This window comes from Magnolia sinica, chromosome 7 (genome assembly GCF_029962835.1).
Source record: "Magnolia sinica isolate HGM2019 chromosome 7, MsV1, whole genome shotgun sequence".
NCBI classification, from domain to species: Eukaryota; Viridiplantae; Streptophyta; class Magnoliopsida; order Magnoliales; family Magnoliaceae; genus Magnolia; species Magnolia sinica.
In genome coordinates, this window is record NC_080579.1 from 6731967 (window position 1) to 6745625 (window position 13659).

At 41.3% G+C, this 13659-nt stretch overlaps 2 protein-coding genes across 2 annotated transcripts; both read left to right on the forward strand.

Annotated features, from left to right (window-relative positions):
- Nucleotides 1-398: 398 nt before the first annotated feature.
- On the forward strand, nucleotides 399-3023 carry LOC131251962 (putative disease resistance protein RGA3). Its single transcript, XM_058252941.1, has one exon. The coding sequence runs from the start codon at nucleotides 399-401 to the stop codon at nucleotides 3021-3023; it is 2625 nt and encodes an 874-aa protein (XP_058108924.1).
- A 6967-nt stretch (nucleotides 3024-9990) lies between these two features.
- Nucleotides 9991-11478, forward strand: LOC131251964 (putative disease resistance protein RGA3). Its single transcript, XM_058252943.1, has one exon. It carries the CDS (start codon nucleotides 9991-9993, stop codon nucleotides 11476-11478), a length of 1488 nt encoding a protein of 495 aa, XP_058108926.1.
- Nucleotides 11479-13659: the final 2181 nt, after the last annotated feature.

A 13659-nucleotide genomic window follows, 5' to 3' on the forward strand; every position in this document is an offset into this window, starting at 1 on the left:
ATAGGCTAAAATAAATTGAAAAAATGAGTGGACAAGGTGGATAAACTACCTACCAAATAAAAATAAGTTTGGGTTACATTAAATGCATAAATCATTAAATTTAAATGACCGTTCAATGCCAGAGTCATCTGAGGTATGGTCCACTTGAGCCTTGGATCTCAAGGAAGTGGCACGTGGCCCAATCTACACCTTCACGCTGAGTAACCAGGGAGATAGGTGGTGTAGGGATCACCACGTAAACCCGCATCCCCTGTTGTCTCTCTGTCCACCTCCATACGTTGAAAGTTCTCTCTGTTCCATATCTTCAAAGTCCAACACTTTCCCAATTTCAACACCTCTGTGAACTCAAACTCCTCTCTTCTTCCCATCTACATCCCAAACAAAAGAAGAAAGAAAACATGGTCGATTCACTTATCTCAATCGCAGTGGAGAAGTTGAACACCATCCTCCAAGATGAGGTAGCTTTGTTTGCGTCTGTCACCAATGATATTAAAAAGCTTTCCAGTACATTTGAGTTAATTCAAGCTATGCTTGAAGATGCTGAGTCTCAGCGATTGAAGAAGAACAAAGAAGTGACGATTTGGTTGGAGAAGATCAAAGATGTGGCCTATGATGTGGACGACATAATAGATGAGTGGACGACGTCGGAAGCTCTCAGATCACAAGCAACCGATGAAGGTGATGTGTCCTGTTTCAGCAAGAACAATGTAAGAAGCTTCCTCTCCCCTGTTACTTGCTTTAATCATGTCATGTTACGACATAGAATTGGAAGTAGGATAAGGGAGGCAAGGGGTAGATTAGATGATATCGCCAAAGACATGAACCAGTTGGGTCTTAGTGTAAGTGTTGGAGAGAGGGTGAGAATGGATAGTCAGGTGAGGCAGAATGAAAATAGAAAACGAGAAACAAGCTCCCTAGTTGACAGGCTGTCGATTGTAGGTAGAGAAGATGATAAAAATAAAATCCTAGACTTGCTGCTGAGTGAAAGTAGTCAGGAGGTAACTGAGGTGCCCTTTGTCATTTCTATCGTTGGAATGGGGGGTTTGGGCAAGACATCCCTTGCTAAGCTCGTCTACAATGATGATAAACTCAAGGAGGGGCGTTTCCACAAGAAAATGTGGGTCTGTGTTTCAGAAAATTTTGATGTGAAACAGATTACGAAATTAATGATAGAATCCGCGACAGGGTCTGCTCCTGATTGTGAAAGCTTGGACCAGTTGCAAAGACGTCTCTACGAATTCTTGCATTCAAAGCGATTCTTGCTTGTGCTTGATGACATTTGGAGTGAAGATCGTAGGATGTGGGATGAACTGAGACTTCCATTCCAAGCTGGTGCAGTTGGGAGTCGAATCATCATAACCACTCGTAGTGAAAATGTTGCAAAGGCGATGGGAAGCACCCGCACCTGCAAATTGAAGGTCTTATCTGATGACGAATGTTGGTCCTTGTTCAGCGGTGAAGCGCTTGAGCATCGGAGTAAAACAGAGCGTTCGGAGTTAGAAGAGATTGGACGGAAAATCGTAAAAAAGTGTCAAGGCGTACCACTTGCAGCAAAGACAATAGGGAGTGCCATGCAATCGAGAAGGACGAGAAGCCAGTGGGAGCTCGTGTTGGAAAGTGAGATATGGAATTTAGCTGATGTCATGGAAGGAATTTTACCAGCTTTGTTACTCAGCTACTACGACTTGCCTCCTGCTCTGAAGCAGTGCTTCGCATATTGCTCTATTTTCCCCAAAGATTGGGAGATAAAGAAGGATAAAATTGTTAAGTTATGGGTGGCACAAGGCTTCATCAGCTCCGACACAAGCAAAGAAATGGAAGAAATTGGTGGGCTGTATTTTGATGATTTATTAAAACGTTCGTTACTCCAAGATGCAGGAATGGATGATGATGGCAAAATATTCAAGTGCAAGATGCATGATTTAGTTCATGACCTAGCACAATTTGTTTCAGGAAATGACTGTTCGATTATGAAGATCACGCAAGGGGCCATGTTGAACCTAAACAAGGTCCACCATTCTTCTTTAACATTCACTGGCTCTGCATTTCAAGTGACCTCAATTCCATCCACCTTTTATAAAGTCCACAAGTTGCGAACATTGCTAATCTTCCCAGAGTCAGAGCTTTCGATCTATCTTGCTTTGCGATTGTTGAATATGTCGGAAATGGAAAAAGCAAGAAGCTGCAGTGTCCTCCACAATTTATTTCATCATTTGCGATGCCTAAGGGCATTGGAGATAGGTGGAGCTAAGATTTCGAGATTACCTGGCACAGTAAGACAGTTGAAGCAATTGAGATATCTCGATTTGTCTTACTCAATGATAGATGAGTTACCTGAGGAGTTGATTGATTGCATAAATTTACAGAGCTTGATACTCAATTTCTGTCGTTTCCTAAAAAGACTGCCTAGAGAAATGAGGAAATTGATTAGCCTCAGACATCTAGAACTCCGTCGTACGCCAGAGCTGGAGTACTTGCCCAAAGGGATAGGGAGACTAACTTCTCTTCAGACGTTAACCGAGTTCATTGTGGGTGGGAACGATGGATGTGAGTTAGGAGAACTGAAACACCTTAACCTCCTTCGGGGAAGTCTTCGTATAACCCAATTGCAAAAGGCAATGTCGAGCCAGGACGATGCTATGCAGGCAGATTTGTATAAGAAGGCGGAACTTCATACTCTCATCTTATCCTATGAATATGGAGAGGTAGTGGGAGATGAAGAGAAGAGGAGAGCAGAGGTGGTGCTTCAAGGACTCCAACCCCATACAAACTTGAAAGTGTTGAAGATATGGCGTTACAGAGGTTCCAAGTTTCCCGATTGGATGGGGGATCCTTCTTTCTCCAATCTAATCAGCGTCGAACTGTCTGATTGCACCGAATGCGAAGAGCTACCACCTCTCTGGAATCTCCCCACGCTCCGTAAATTGGGGGTCTACGGTTGTCCACTCTTGAAGGAGCGGTACAAAGAGGGAGGAGATGACAGGCACAAGATTGCACATATCTCTGATCTCGTCGTAGTGTGATGATTTGTTGAGGGCTGTGGGGGCGACTTTGATGTATTTGTTTTTATATCCATGCGGTGCATACATTTTTCCTGCTCATTTTAGCGCTTGATCTCAAAACTCAAGAAGATCCAAAGCTCAACTGGACAACACCGCGAGAAACAACAGGGATTATGACACTCTAATGCTTATTCACCATCCAACCTGTTGATAAGGTCACATGAATCTGGTTGATGGAGAAATACAAATATGAGCTTGATCCAAAACTTTCGTGGCCCACAGGAAGTTTTTAATGGTGGGCATTCAATTACCACGGTTTCTCATGGTGTGGTCCAATTGAACTTCAGTTCCGCTTCATTTTTGGGACCATGCCATAAAACGAGTTGGAAAAATGGATAAATGGCATGGATATCATTCAATGGCAGTTGTGTGTTAGGTTTTTGTTTTGTTTTTTTTGTTTTTTTTTTTTTTTTTAGTTTTTTTTTTAATAATTTTAACTTGCAGTCTTGTTTATTTATCTTTTCAATTGTAATGGATGTAATAAGATATCAATCAGTGAAGATTTGTTCCTTGTTGTGTGATATTATGTAATTCTCCAGATACAAGGTGGAAATTATAGTGTTGTAATTCATTAAGAATGAGAAAATTATATGGATGAATAGGGGCCTTTAAGACATTTGTAGACCTCACCATATATAAATGTCTCTCATGTATTTATCCAGAGCATATAAAGGCATACATGTACAGATGTATATAAATGTTCTACACTATACCATCACTGGTTTCCAACACAGAAACCATCATGGATTTTAATCAACATGACCCAGCTCAAAAGCATCTCTGTGCTTGGACTTTCTAGTCTACGAAAATCTCATCCTTAGGTAGACTCAAGCAGAAACTTGCCAGAGCACTATAAAACACATACAGAGAGGTGAGCCATCAGAGCATGTGCAATGGTAGGTGTCATTGCTTCCTGCTGCTAGTGGTGGGGTTAATTTGAACGGCAGTGTGGATTCCTCAAAATTATGATGGGTCCCAATGTCCCACGTTCAACCACAAGAGGACCTGACCTGACCCAAATTCCAACCCGAGGTGCCCAACCTGAATTCCTCAGTACTTGACTTGTCCCAACCCAAATACGTTTAATTGTTCTCAACTCGTCCTAGCCTGGCCAGTATCTGATCAATTGAACCCAACCCAAATTTGCACAAATTGGGTTGGTATTTTTCAACCTGAACCCAACCTAAAGACCATGACAAGCCTAACTATGACATTCTTTGGATGGATACAAGAGTCGAGGAATGCCTATTTAGTGGGCTAGGCTAAGCCTAATATAGACCTTGCCTACTCAATAGGCCTTTTGGGTTGGGCTTAAATTTTGAAAATTGAAAATTATTTTGAAACATATGAGGTTCTAAATTCTCGAGTTTCGGATACATTCCACAAATATAGATTTGGGGTAGCTAACCTCAATCGAAATTGAAGGGATTTAGGGCTAAAAGCCAATCTTTGAGTTGGTGCACCTTATGGATGGAATGGGTCTTGGATACGTACCATGGGTGGGCCCCACATAGCCACCTACTTTGAAGTCTCCACTCATCCAAGTTGGGTGCACCTTGAGGTGAGACCTGTTTTGGATTGACACCAAGAGTCACCCCATACTCGGCCATGTCAATCCAAGTCACCGAGTCTTTTAACCATGCGTCTAAGTCAATTTGTCATGGGTGAGTAGGTGAACATTCAAGTCATGTACAGGTGAAGTGTACCAATATCATTCAATGCTGAAAGCAGCATATATCTGACTATCATTACTTTCTCATAATCAATGAATGGTTGTCAGGAGTCCACTAGCATTTTTATGACTAGTTAAAATTTCAAAAATCTACTTTGAAATGTATTGGGATTCCCACCCAATTATAAACCTTTAAAAGGAACTCCTCCCTGGAAGGCATCATCTGATGTGCTCTACTTGGAAGAGGAACCTGAAGCAACGAGTACCGTGAAAATCATCAGTTGGTTTAAGTGGGGCCCATGACTTATTACCCCAATCATGATCAAACCGTTCTTATTGCAAATTGACCATGCCCGTACCTGATTAGAAGATCCAAGTCATCCCATCATTAGCAATACTTGAGGTGGATGGGGACCACTCCATTGTGATCCTTTTCTTTAACTGTCCATCATTTGGCTTCCAAACAGAGAGTTCACAAAATCTGATACCCGGTGGCACATATCAGATCAACGGTTAGGATTGTCCAAGCCATTGACCATCCTTGTCAAAGGTAAGGACATACACATATCCTTGGTTCCAGATCATATCATTCCATTCCATTCCTTTATTTGGAAAAACCATTCAAGAAAATATATATATATATATATATATATATATATATCTTCCAAAAAGAAAAATAAAAATAAAAATCCATTTGATCAAGTGGGCCACACCATAATACTTAGTGGATCCTTACCTTTGACACTTTTTACTTTAATTGAAGTAGACTCTATCGAATGGATTATTCATATTGATGGCTGGACTTTATTTTGGTGTGCATGATCCTAATTGTCCATTTGCATGTCAAGGACAGAAAACAAAAGGCTGCTTTGATGGTTGCGAATCTTCATCGCGACCTATATTCAGTGCTGTGAACCTGATGGATGTTCCAGATCAATCATTTAAGAGCCCTTTATGACAAAAAGATCCAATTCTCCATCAAACACTAGTGAACTGCCAACTTAAACATGCTAGGGCAAATTGGTGGCATTTATCCAATGGGCCCCTGTAAATGCAACATACCAAGTAACAAACTAGAATAATTTAGTAGACTAGCTACCAATTCTGATGATGTAAAGTAAATGTGTCATCATTACAAATTTACCACTATTTAACTAACCACGAGAGATCACTATCAATTTTGCCAAGAAAAGTAAAGGAATTTGTATTCAAACACTTCACATTATTAAAAATGTTATTATTACAATTTTACCATCCATAGTTCAAACATGGGAATAGTCAGTCAAATAAAGATGTTGTCTAGAGACTGATAAAATAATTTATATTCATTGTACATTTCCTTTACCTTAACACGATAACTAGTGAAACAAACAGCCCAAGTGTAATAGAGGTAGACATGGAAGCATGTTATTAGTTGACTGAGGTTTTTTTTTTTTTTTTTTTTTGGCCTGTGTCACCACTCCCATAATTTCTTGCTTTATTGGGCCCTGCATGGGCCATATTAAGAAACATAGGCTGAATGGATTATTTGAACCAACATAGTGCGTCAATTAATTTGCAACATTGCAAATAAAAATTATATATTTTTCACATTCAACTCCAAAAATAGCATACAATAGCTTATAGTTATAGCAGTATTGAGAACATGGATGATTCAAATCTTTGTACAATCCTAATACATAAGTAGGGCTGTAATTTGGGTCAACCAAAACCCAAGTTCAAGTCAGGTTAGATTAGGTCGTCAAGGTCCTCAAGTCAGGTTTGGGTTGAAAACACGAACTTTTTTTTTTTTACACCCAACACCCACACCACAGTAGGATTTCCCCATAATGGGTACTTAAACCCGTGACCTCGTGTTGAAACTCTTGCGAGTCTACCACCGAGGCATGAGTAAGGACCCAATCACATGCATTCGGATTCCGTCAAGTATAAAGAAATTCAGGTTAGGTTCAAGGTAGGCACCTCACGCTGGAATTCAGTTTTGGGTCCTCTTAATTAAGATTGGGTTGAGCTCATGTTGACCCTCAACCCAACCCATGCCACCCAAGTTCTCCAAATGATCAATCTAAATCACGCTGACTTGATCCACATAGACTCTATCAGCAAGGCACCCAAAAAAGGTTCCACCATAGCTGGGGCTGAAAGTGGTCCAGCCTATGTCCAGCCCAATAGGGTTGGATTTTTGCTAAGGCTAATGGCCCATATGTTTGGCTTAGGCATGAGTTTTGAACTTGTTACACCAAAGCTGAGTTGGCTATGTATAAAGGCTCTCTATCGTTAGGGATGCAAATTTGATCTTGTGCCAGTTCGAGTGATCATCTTGAGCCTGGCACAACTTTAAGAGGACGTGACCCACTACCCAACCTAACTCAAATTCCAACCCAAGGTGCCCAGCCCGAACCAGACCTAAATTCCTCTATACTTGACCTCACCCGAGACAAATACATTCACTTGTTTCCAATCCGATGTAACCCAAACCGTATTTGCTCAATGCAAGCCCAACCCAACTTTTCTCAAATTGGGTTGATGTTATCCAACCCGAACCCGACCTGGGGACCTTGACGAGCCCCATACATTCCACCACCTTCAGGCCTAACCATTTTGACATTCTTTAGATGGATAGTAGAGAAGTGGAATGCTTATTTATTGGGCTAGCCTAGGCCCAACACGGGTGTTATGGGTTGGGCATGAATTTTGAAAACTGAAAATTGTTTTGAAATATATGAGGTGTAATATATTGTGTAACAAAAAAAATCGTCCATGCATCAATAATGGAGATTCAACACAATAATCTTAAAGGCGTATCTGATTGGGAAGACATTCACGATGCCACGACATATCGAAAATGAATTTTGGTCTTCTGGACCTTACACTCTTAGGAGAAACTCTCAATGAAACTAGGGTTTTCTCTTTTATGTAGATAAGGGGACCAAGACATGTATTTACAAGAAAAATGGCTAGAGAAACTTATCCATCACACTTCTCTCCTCGAGAATCTACATACCGTAAGTTTTCATATCTAGCTTAATGACCTTGCTATAAGGACCATGGTTCAAGCATCTCACATCAAGCTTATTTACAATGGTCATAACTGTAGTAGGCCCACTAAATTGCTCAATCTAAATAATCCAACTGTCATATCTAAACTAGGGATCATATATGACCCACTTAATGGAGTCTTACACGAGGTTCTAAAATCTTGAGATACTAATGCATTCTATAAAAATGGAATTGGGTAGCTAAATTCAATTGAATTTAAAGGGATTTGAGGCTAAAAGCCAATCTTTGAGTTGGTCCACCCCTTAGACGGAATCGGACTTGGATAGGTACCATGGGTGGGCCCCACATAGTCACCCACTTCAAAGTCCCCACTCTATGCAAGTTGGGTGCAACCCAAGGTGAGACATGATTTGGTTCAACACCATGAATCGCTTGTGCCTTGGCTGAGTCACAACTCAACTCGGGCCGAATGAGTCAATCCCAGACACCGAGTTGTTTAGCCTTGTGTCCAAGTCAACTTGTCATGGCAAGTAGGTGAGCATTCAAGTTGTGTATTAGGTGAAGTGTAGCAAGATCATTCAAGGCTGAAAGCAGCACATATCTGCCTACATGTACGTACCATTAATCTCTCTGACGAATGGATGGTTGGAGGGAGTCCAGTAGCATTATTAGATTTTTAAGTTTCAAAAAATTATTTTGAAATATGTGTTTGGATTCCTACCCGACCCAAGTATAAACCTTGAAAAGGAACTCATTCTTTAGCAGCATCTTCTTTTTACCTTGAGCACATGTTATTGTTGGTGATGTGTTCTACTTGGAAGAGGAACCATAATCAACTGATACCGTGAAATCCTCGTTGCAAATCATCAGCTCGCTCATGGGGATTTTGACTGTATTTGCCTTGTAGTACAGTAAAAAATTGGAAAGGAAATACAAGTTTAAAATATGAACTCCGACAAGTACTTTTTAGAAGTTTTTCGGACCATCCCTAGCATTTCCAGCTCATTTTTCAGCGGGCCCAAAAAAAAATGAAGCACATCCAAAAACAGTGGTGATTGACCATTAAAAACTCTCTATGGCCACACAAGTTTTGGATAAGCTGATATTTATTTTTACTTTCATCCAAGTCAGGGACTCACCCACAATGCTGTTGCCCGGGACCTGATCCGTGGTCGGGCTCATGCATCTGATTTGATTTTTGAAGGCGTTCAATCACCACTGTTCAATCATACAGCCATCTTGCTCCTTCGGCAGTTCCTCTGCCTCTCTCGACTCATATCTTCTTAGTTATATCTCTTCCGTTTCTTTAAAAGTCTTTCCCAGTCTTCGCTTCCTACCATCTACATACCAAAAGAGGAGAAAGAAAACATGGTCGATTCCCTCGTCTCGATAGCACGGGAGAAGTTGAGCACCATCAACCAAAATGAGGTGGCTTTGTTGGTGGGTGTCAAGAACGAGATCGAAAAGCTTTTCGAAACGTTCACCTCAATCCATGCTGTGCTTGAGGATGCTGAATCTCGGCGAGTGAAGGACAGAGCCGTGAAAATCTGGTTGGAGAAGCTCAAAGAAGTGGCCTACAATGTGGACAACATACTAGATGAGTGGACGACGGAAAATCTAAGATCACAAGCAGCTGAGGAAGGTGATGGCTCCTGTTTCAGCTTCATTGTCATTTGCTTCCTTTCCCCTCTTACTTGCTTTAATCATGTCATGTTCCGCCATAGAATTGGAAGTAGGATAAAGGAGGCAAGGGGTAGATTGGATGATATTTTCAAAGAGACGAGACAATTGGGCCTTAGTGTAGCTAGTGGAGAGAGGGAGAGAGTGGATGGTGAAGTGAAGAAGGACGAAATTAGAAAGCGAGAAACAAGCTCCCTAGTTGACAGATCGTCGATTGTCGGTAGAGAAGATGATAAAAATGAAGTCATAGACTTGCTGCTGAGGGAGAGTAGTCAGGAGGTAACTGAGGTGCCCTTCGTCATTTCTATCGTTGGAATGGGGGGTTTGGGCAAGACATCCCTTGCTAAGCTCGTCTACAACGATGAGAAACTCAAGGGGCATTTTGACATTAAAATGTGGGTCTGTGTTTCGGAAGATTTTGATGTGAAACGGATTACGAAATTAATGATAGAATCCGTGACAGAGTCTGCTTGTAATCTTGAAAGCTTGGACCTGTTGCAAAGTCGCCTTCGTGAATTCTTGCATTCAAAGTGATTCTTGCTTGTGCTTGATGACATTTGGAGTGAGGAACGTAGGATGTGGGACGAACTGAGACTTCCGTTCCAAGCTGGTGCATTGGGGAGTCGAATCGTCATAACCGCTCGTAGTGAAAAGGTTGCAATGGCGATGGGAAACATCCACATGCACAAATTGGAGGCCTTATCTGATGAGGATTGTTGGTTAATGTTCAGCCGCAGTGCATTTGGTGATCAGAGTGCAGAAGAGCGTTTGGAGTTGAAAGAGATCGGACAGGGAATCGTAAAGAAATGTGGAGGCATACCACTCGCAGCAAAGACAATAGGGAGTGCCATGCAGTCGAGAAGGACGAGAAGGCAGTGGGAGCTCGTCTTGGAAAGTGAAACATGGAATTTAGTGGATGTCATGGAAGGAATTTTACCAGCTTTGTTACTCAGCTACTATGACTTGCCTCCTGCTCTGAAGCAGTGCTTCGCGTATTGCTCTATTTTCCCCAAAGATTGGGAGCTAGAAAAGGATACGATAGTTAAGTTATGGATCGCACAAGGCTTCATCGGCTCCGACACAAGTGAAGATATGGAGGAAATTGGTGGGCTGTATTTTGATGATCTATTAAGACGATCGTTACTCCAAGATGCAGAAATGGGTAGTAATGGCAGCATATTCAGTTGCAAGATGCATGATTTAGTTCATGACCTCGCACAATCTGTTGCAGGAAATGACTGTTTGATTGTGGGGATGACACAGCAGGCCAATCTGAACCTAAACAAGGTCCACCATTCTTTCATCTTCAGTTCATCTATGTTTGAAGTAACTTCAATTTCATCCACCTTTCATAAGGCCGACAAGTTGCGAACATTGCTAGTCTCCCATGGATCAAGAGTTTTTCCTCCTAAATTGGAAATGTCGCTAATGAAACAAGTAAGAATCTCAATTCGTCTCCACAAATTATTTCATCATTTGCAATGCCTTAGGGCATTAGACATGACCGGAGCTAAGATTGTGAAATTGCCTCGAACAGTAGGACAGTTGAAGCATTTGAGATATCTCGATTTGTCTTACTCAAATATCGAAGAGATCTCTGCTGGGTTAATTAATTGCGTAAATTTACAGACCTTGATACGCAATGCCTGTGAATGGCTAAGAAAACTGCCTAGAGAAATGAGAAAAATGATTAGCCTCAGACATCTAGAACTTGAGAGGACCAACAATCTAAGCTACTTACCCAAAGGGATAGGGAGACTAAGTACTCTTCAAACATTAACAAAATTCATTGTGGGTGGCAACCATGGTGTGGATGGATGTGATTTAGGAGAATTGAAACACCTTAACCTCCTTCAGGGAAGCCTTGATATAACCCAATTGCAAAATGTGTCAAGCCAGGAGGAAGCTAGGGAAGCAGAATTGTATAAGAAGAGGCACCTTCATACTCTCTCCTTATACTTCAACTACCCCACATACGGAGAGGAAGTGGGAGATGAAGAGAAGAGGGAGGAGAAGACAGGCCCAGGATTGCCCATATCCCTTCTGTCCGCATTTTTTAACTGACTGATGTGCGACCAGATTAGGTGGTGTGATGATTTGTTGATGATGTGGGGCCCACCTTGATGTATTTGTTTTATGTCCATGCATCCATCCATTTTTATAGCTCATTTTAGGACACGAGCGAAAAAATTATGCAGATCCAAAGCTCAAGTGGACTAGACTTCAAGAAACAGTGGGGATAATGACACCCAATGTTAAAACATTCCTAGGGCTTACTGTAATGTTTATTTTCTATCCATGCCAACATGTTGAAAAGGTCACCCAATCCTGGATTTTGGAAAAATACAAACATTATCTTGATCCTAACTTTTGTGGGCCCCAAGAAGTTTTTAATGGTGGGTGCTCAATCACCACTGTTTCCTATGGTGTGGTCCACTTGAGCTTCAGATCTGATTCATTTTTTGGTTCATCCTGAATGATCTGGCAAAACAGATGAATGGCTTGGATACAAAACAAAAACATCAGGGGGGCCTGACAGTGCCCAACACATCACTGTGCCACTGCTGGAGGTGGCGATCGACACCACCTAATCCGCATCCAGTGTCGCGAGCATCGGGTGGCGCTCCATGAATTTGTTTTGGTTGGGGCATTTGATGGCACCACATGAATCTCTTTCTTCATTTTCTCTTAATTATTGAGCTGTGTGCTTGTGTATTTGGTTATTTATTTTCTTTCTTTTTCTTTTTCTTTTTTTAATGAATTAGCTGTCATGTTTTTATTTTCATTTTCATGTGTAATGGATGTAATAATAATATAGTATATCGATCAATGAAGACTTGTTCCTTGTTTTCTGATATCATGTCATTCATGAGAGATCATATCATGGAAACTGTAGTGTTCTATTTCATCAAGAATTAGAAAAATGCATAGAAGAGGTGGGACCTCTCCAGAGATGTAGGAAATCCTTTCAAGTACGTTCACCTTCATCGGATGCTTGTGATCTGAGAGCTTCCATTGTCCACTCATCTAGTATGTCATCTACATTGTAGGCCACGTCCTTGAGCTTTTCCAACCAGATCTTCACCTATTCGTTCTTCACTCGCCTAGTTTCAGCATCTTTAAGCATAACTTGGATGGAGGGAACGTACTTGAAAGATATCCAAAGATCAAGTGGACCACACCACAAGAAACAGTGTGAATTGAACTTGTACCGTTGAAAACTTCTTGGGGGCCACAGAAGTTTTACATCAAGCTGATATTTGTGGTTTCCCTTCATCCATGTATGTGTGACCTTATGAAAAGGTTGGATGACAAATAAATATCACTACAGGCCTTGGGAAGGTTTCACCGGTGGTTGTCATTATGCCTGCTGTTTCCTGTGATGCAGCCCAGCTGAGCTTTGGATATGATCTAATTTTGGGCTAAGGCTCTTAAAAAAATCTGTTAAAATGTATAGACGGGTGGATAATACACGTAAAAATCAACAGAGTTCACTCAGTTCACAGTGCACATCCGAGGAATCTAGTCCTAGCTGGTTGATGGCCCGAATTCACTCTCAGAAGCTACGTGGGCCCACCGTGATGTTGAAGAGAAATCTACCTCATCAAAAATGAGGAGGATCCAAAACTCAAGTGGGCTTCTGGAGAGGAAAAGTGATGCCTACCGTTGAAATCTTCCCAGGTCCACCTTGATGTTTATCTGCTATTCAAGCCATTTATTAAGTCAATCCCACTTGGATAAATGGAAAGCACAAAAACATTCATAGAGTCACTCCCACTTCGATCAACTGAAAGCATAAAAACTTATATTGATACAAAACACTCGTGGCCCTATGAATGTTTCAACGGTGGTGGTCGTTCAATTCGTGTGCCTTGATTAAGATTTGGATCCTTTTCATTTTTGGTCTCTGCTGCTGCTGCTGAGAGAGAGAGAGAGGGGGGGGGGGGCAGTCGGGCCCGGAAGCCCAATGGGCCAACCAGCCCATTGACATCCCTATCAATTCCAGACATATAACCATTATGTAATAATGATGTTAATTCCACTTGATGTAATTCAATACCATTTTATCCCACATTCCAAGTGTTCCACATATTGATCAACCACAAGGATAGCAACAATCCATAGCAGTACTGTAGGTCTGTATCTGTTAAACAAATTTTTTATTTTTTATTTTTTAAAAAAAAAGGAAAAAGAAGAAGAAGAAAAGGTGTGCGGCTATTTGGACAGATGATTTAAACCATCGAA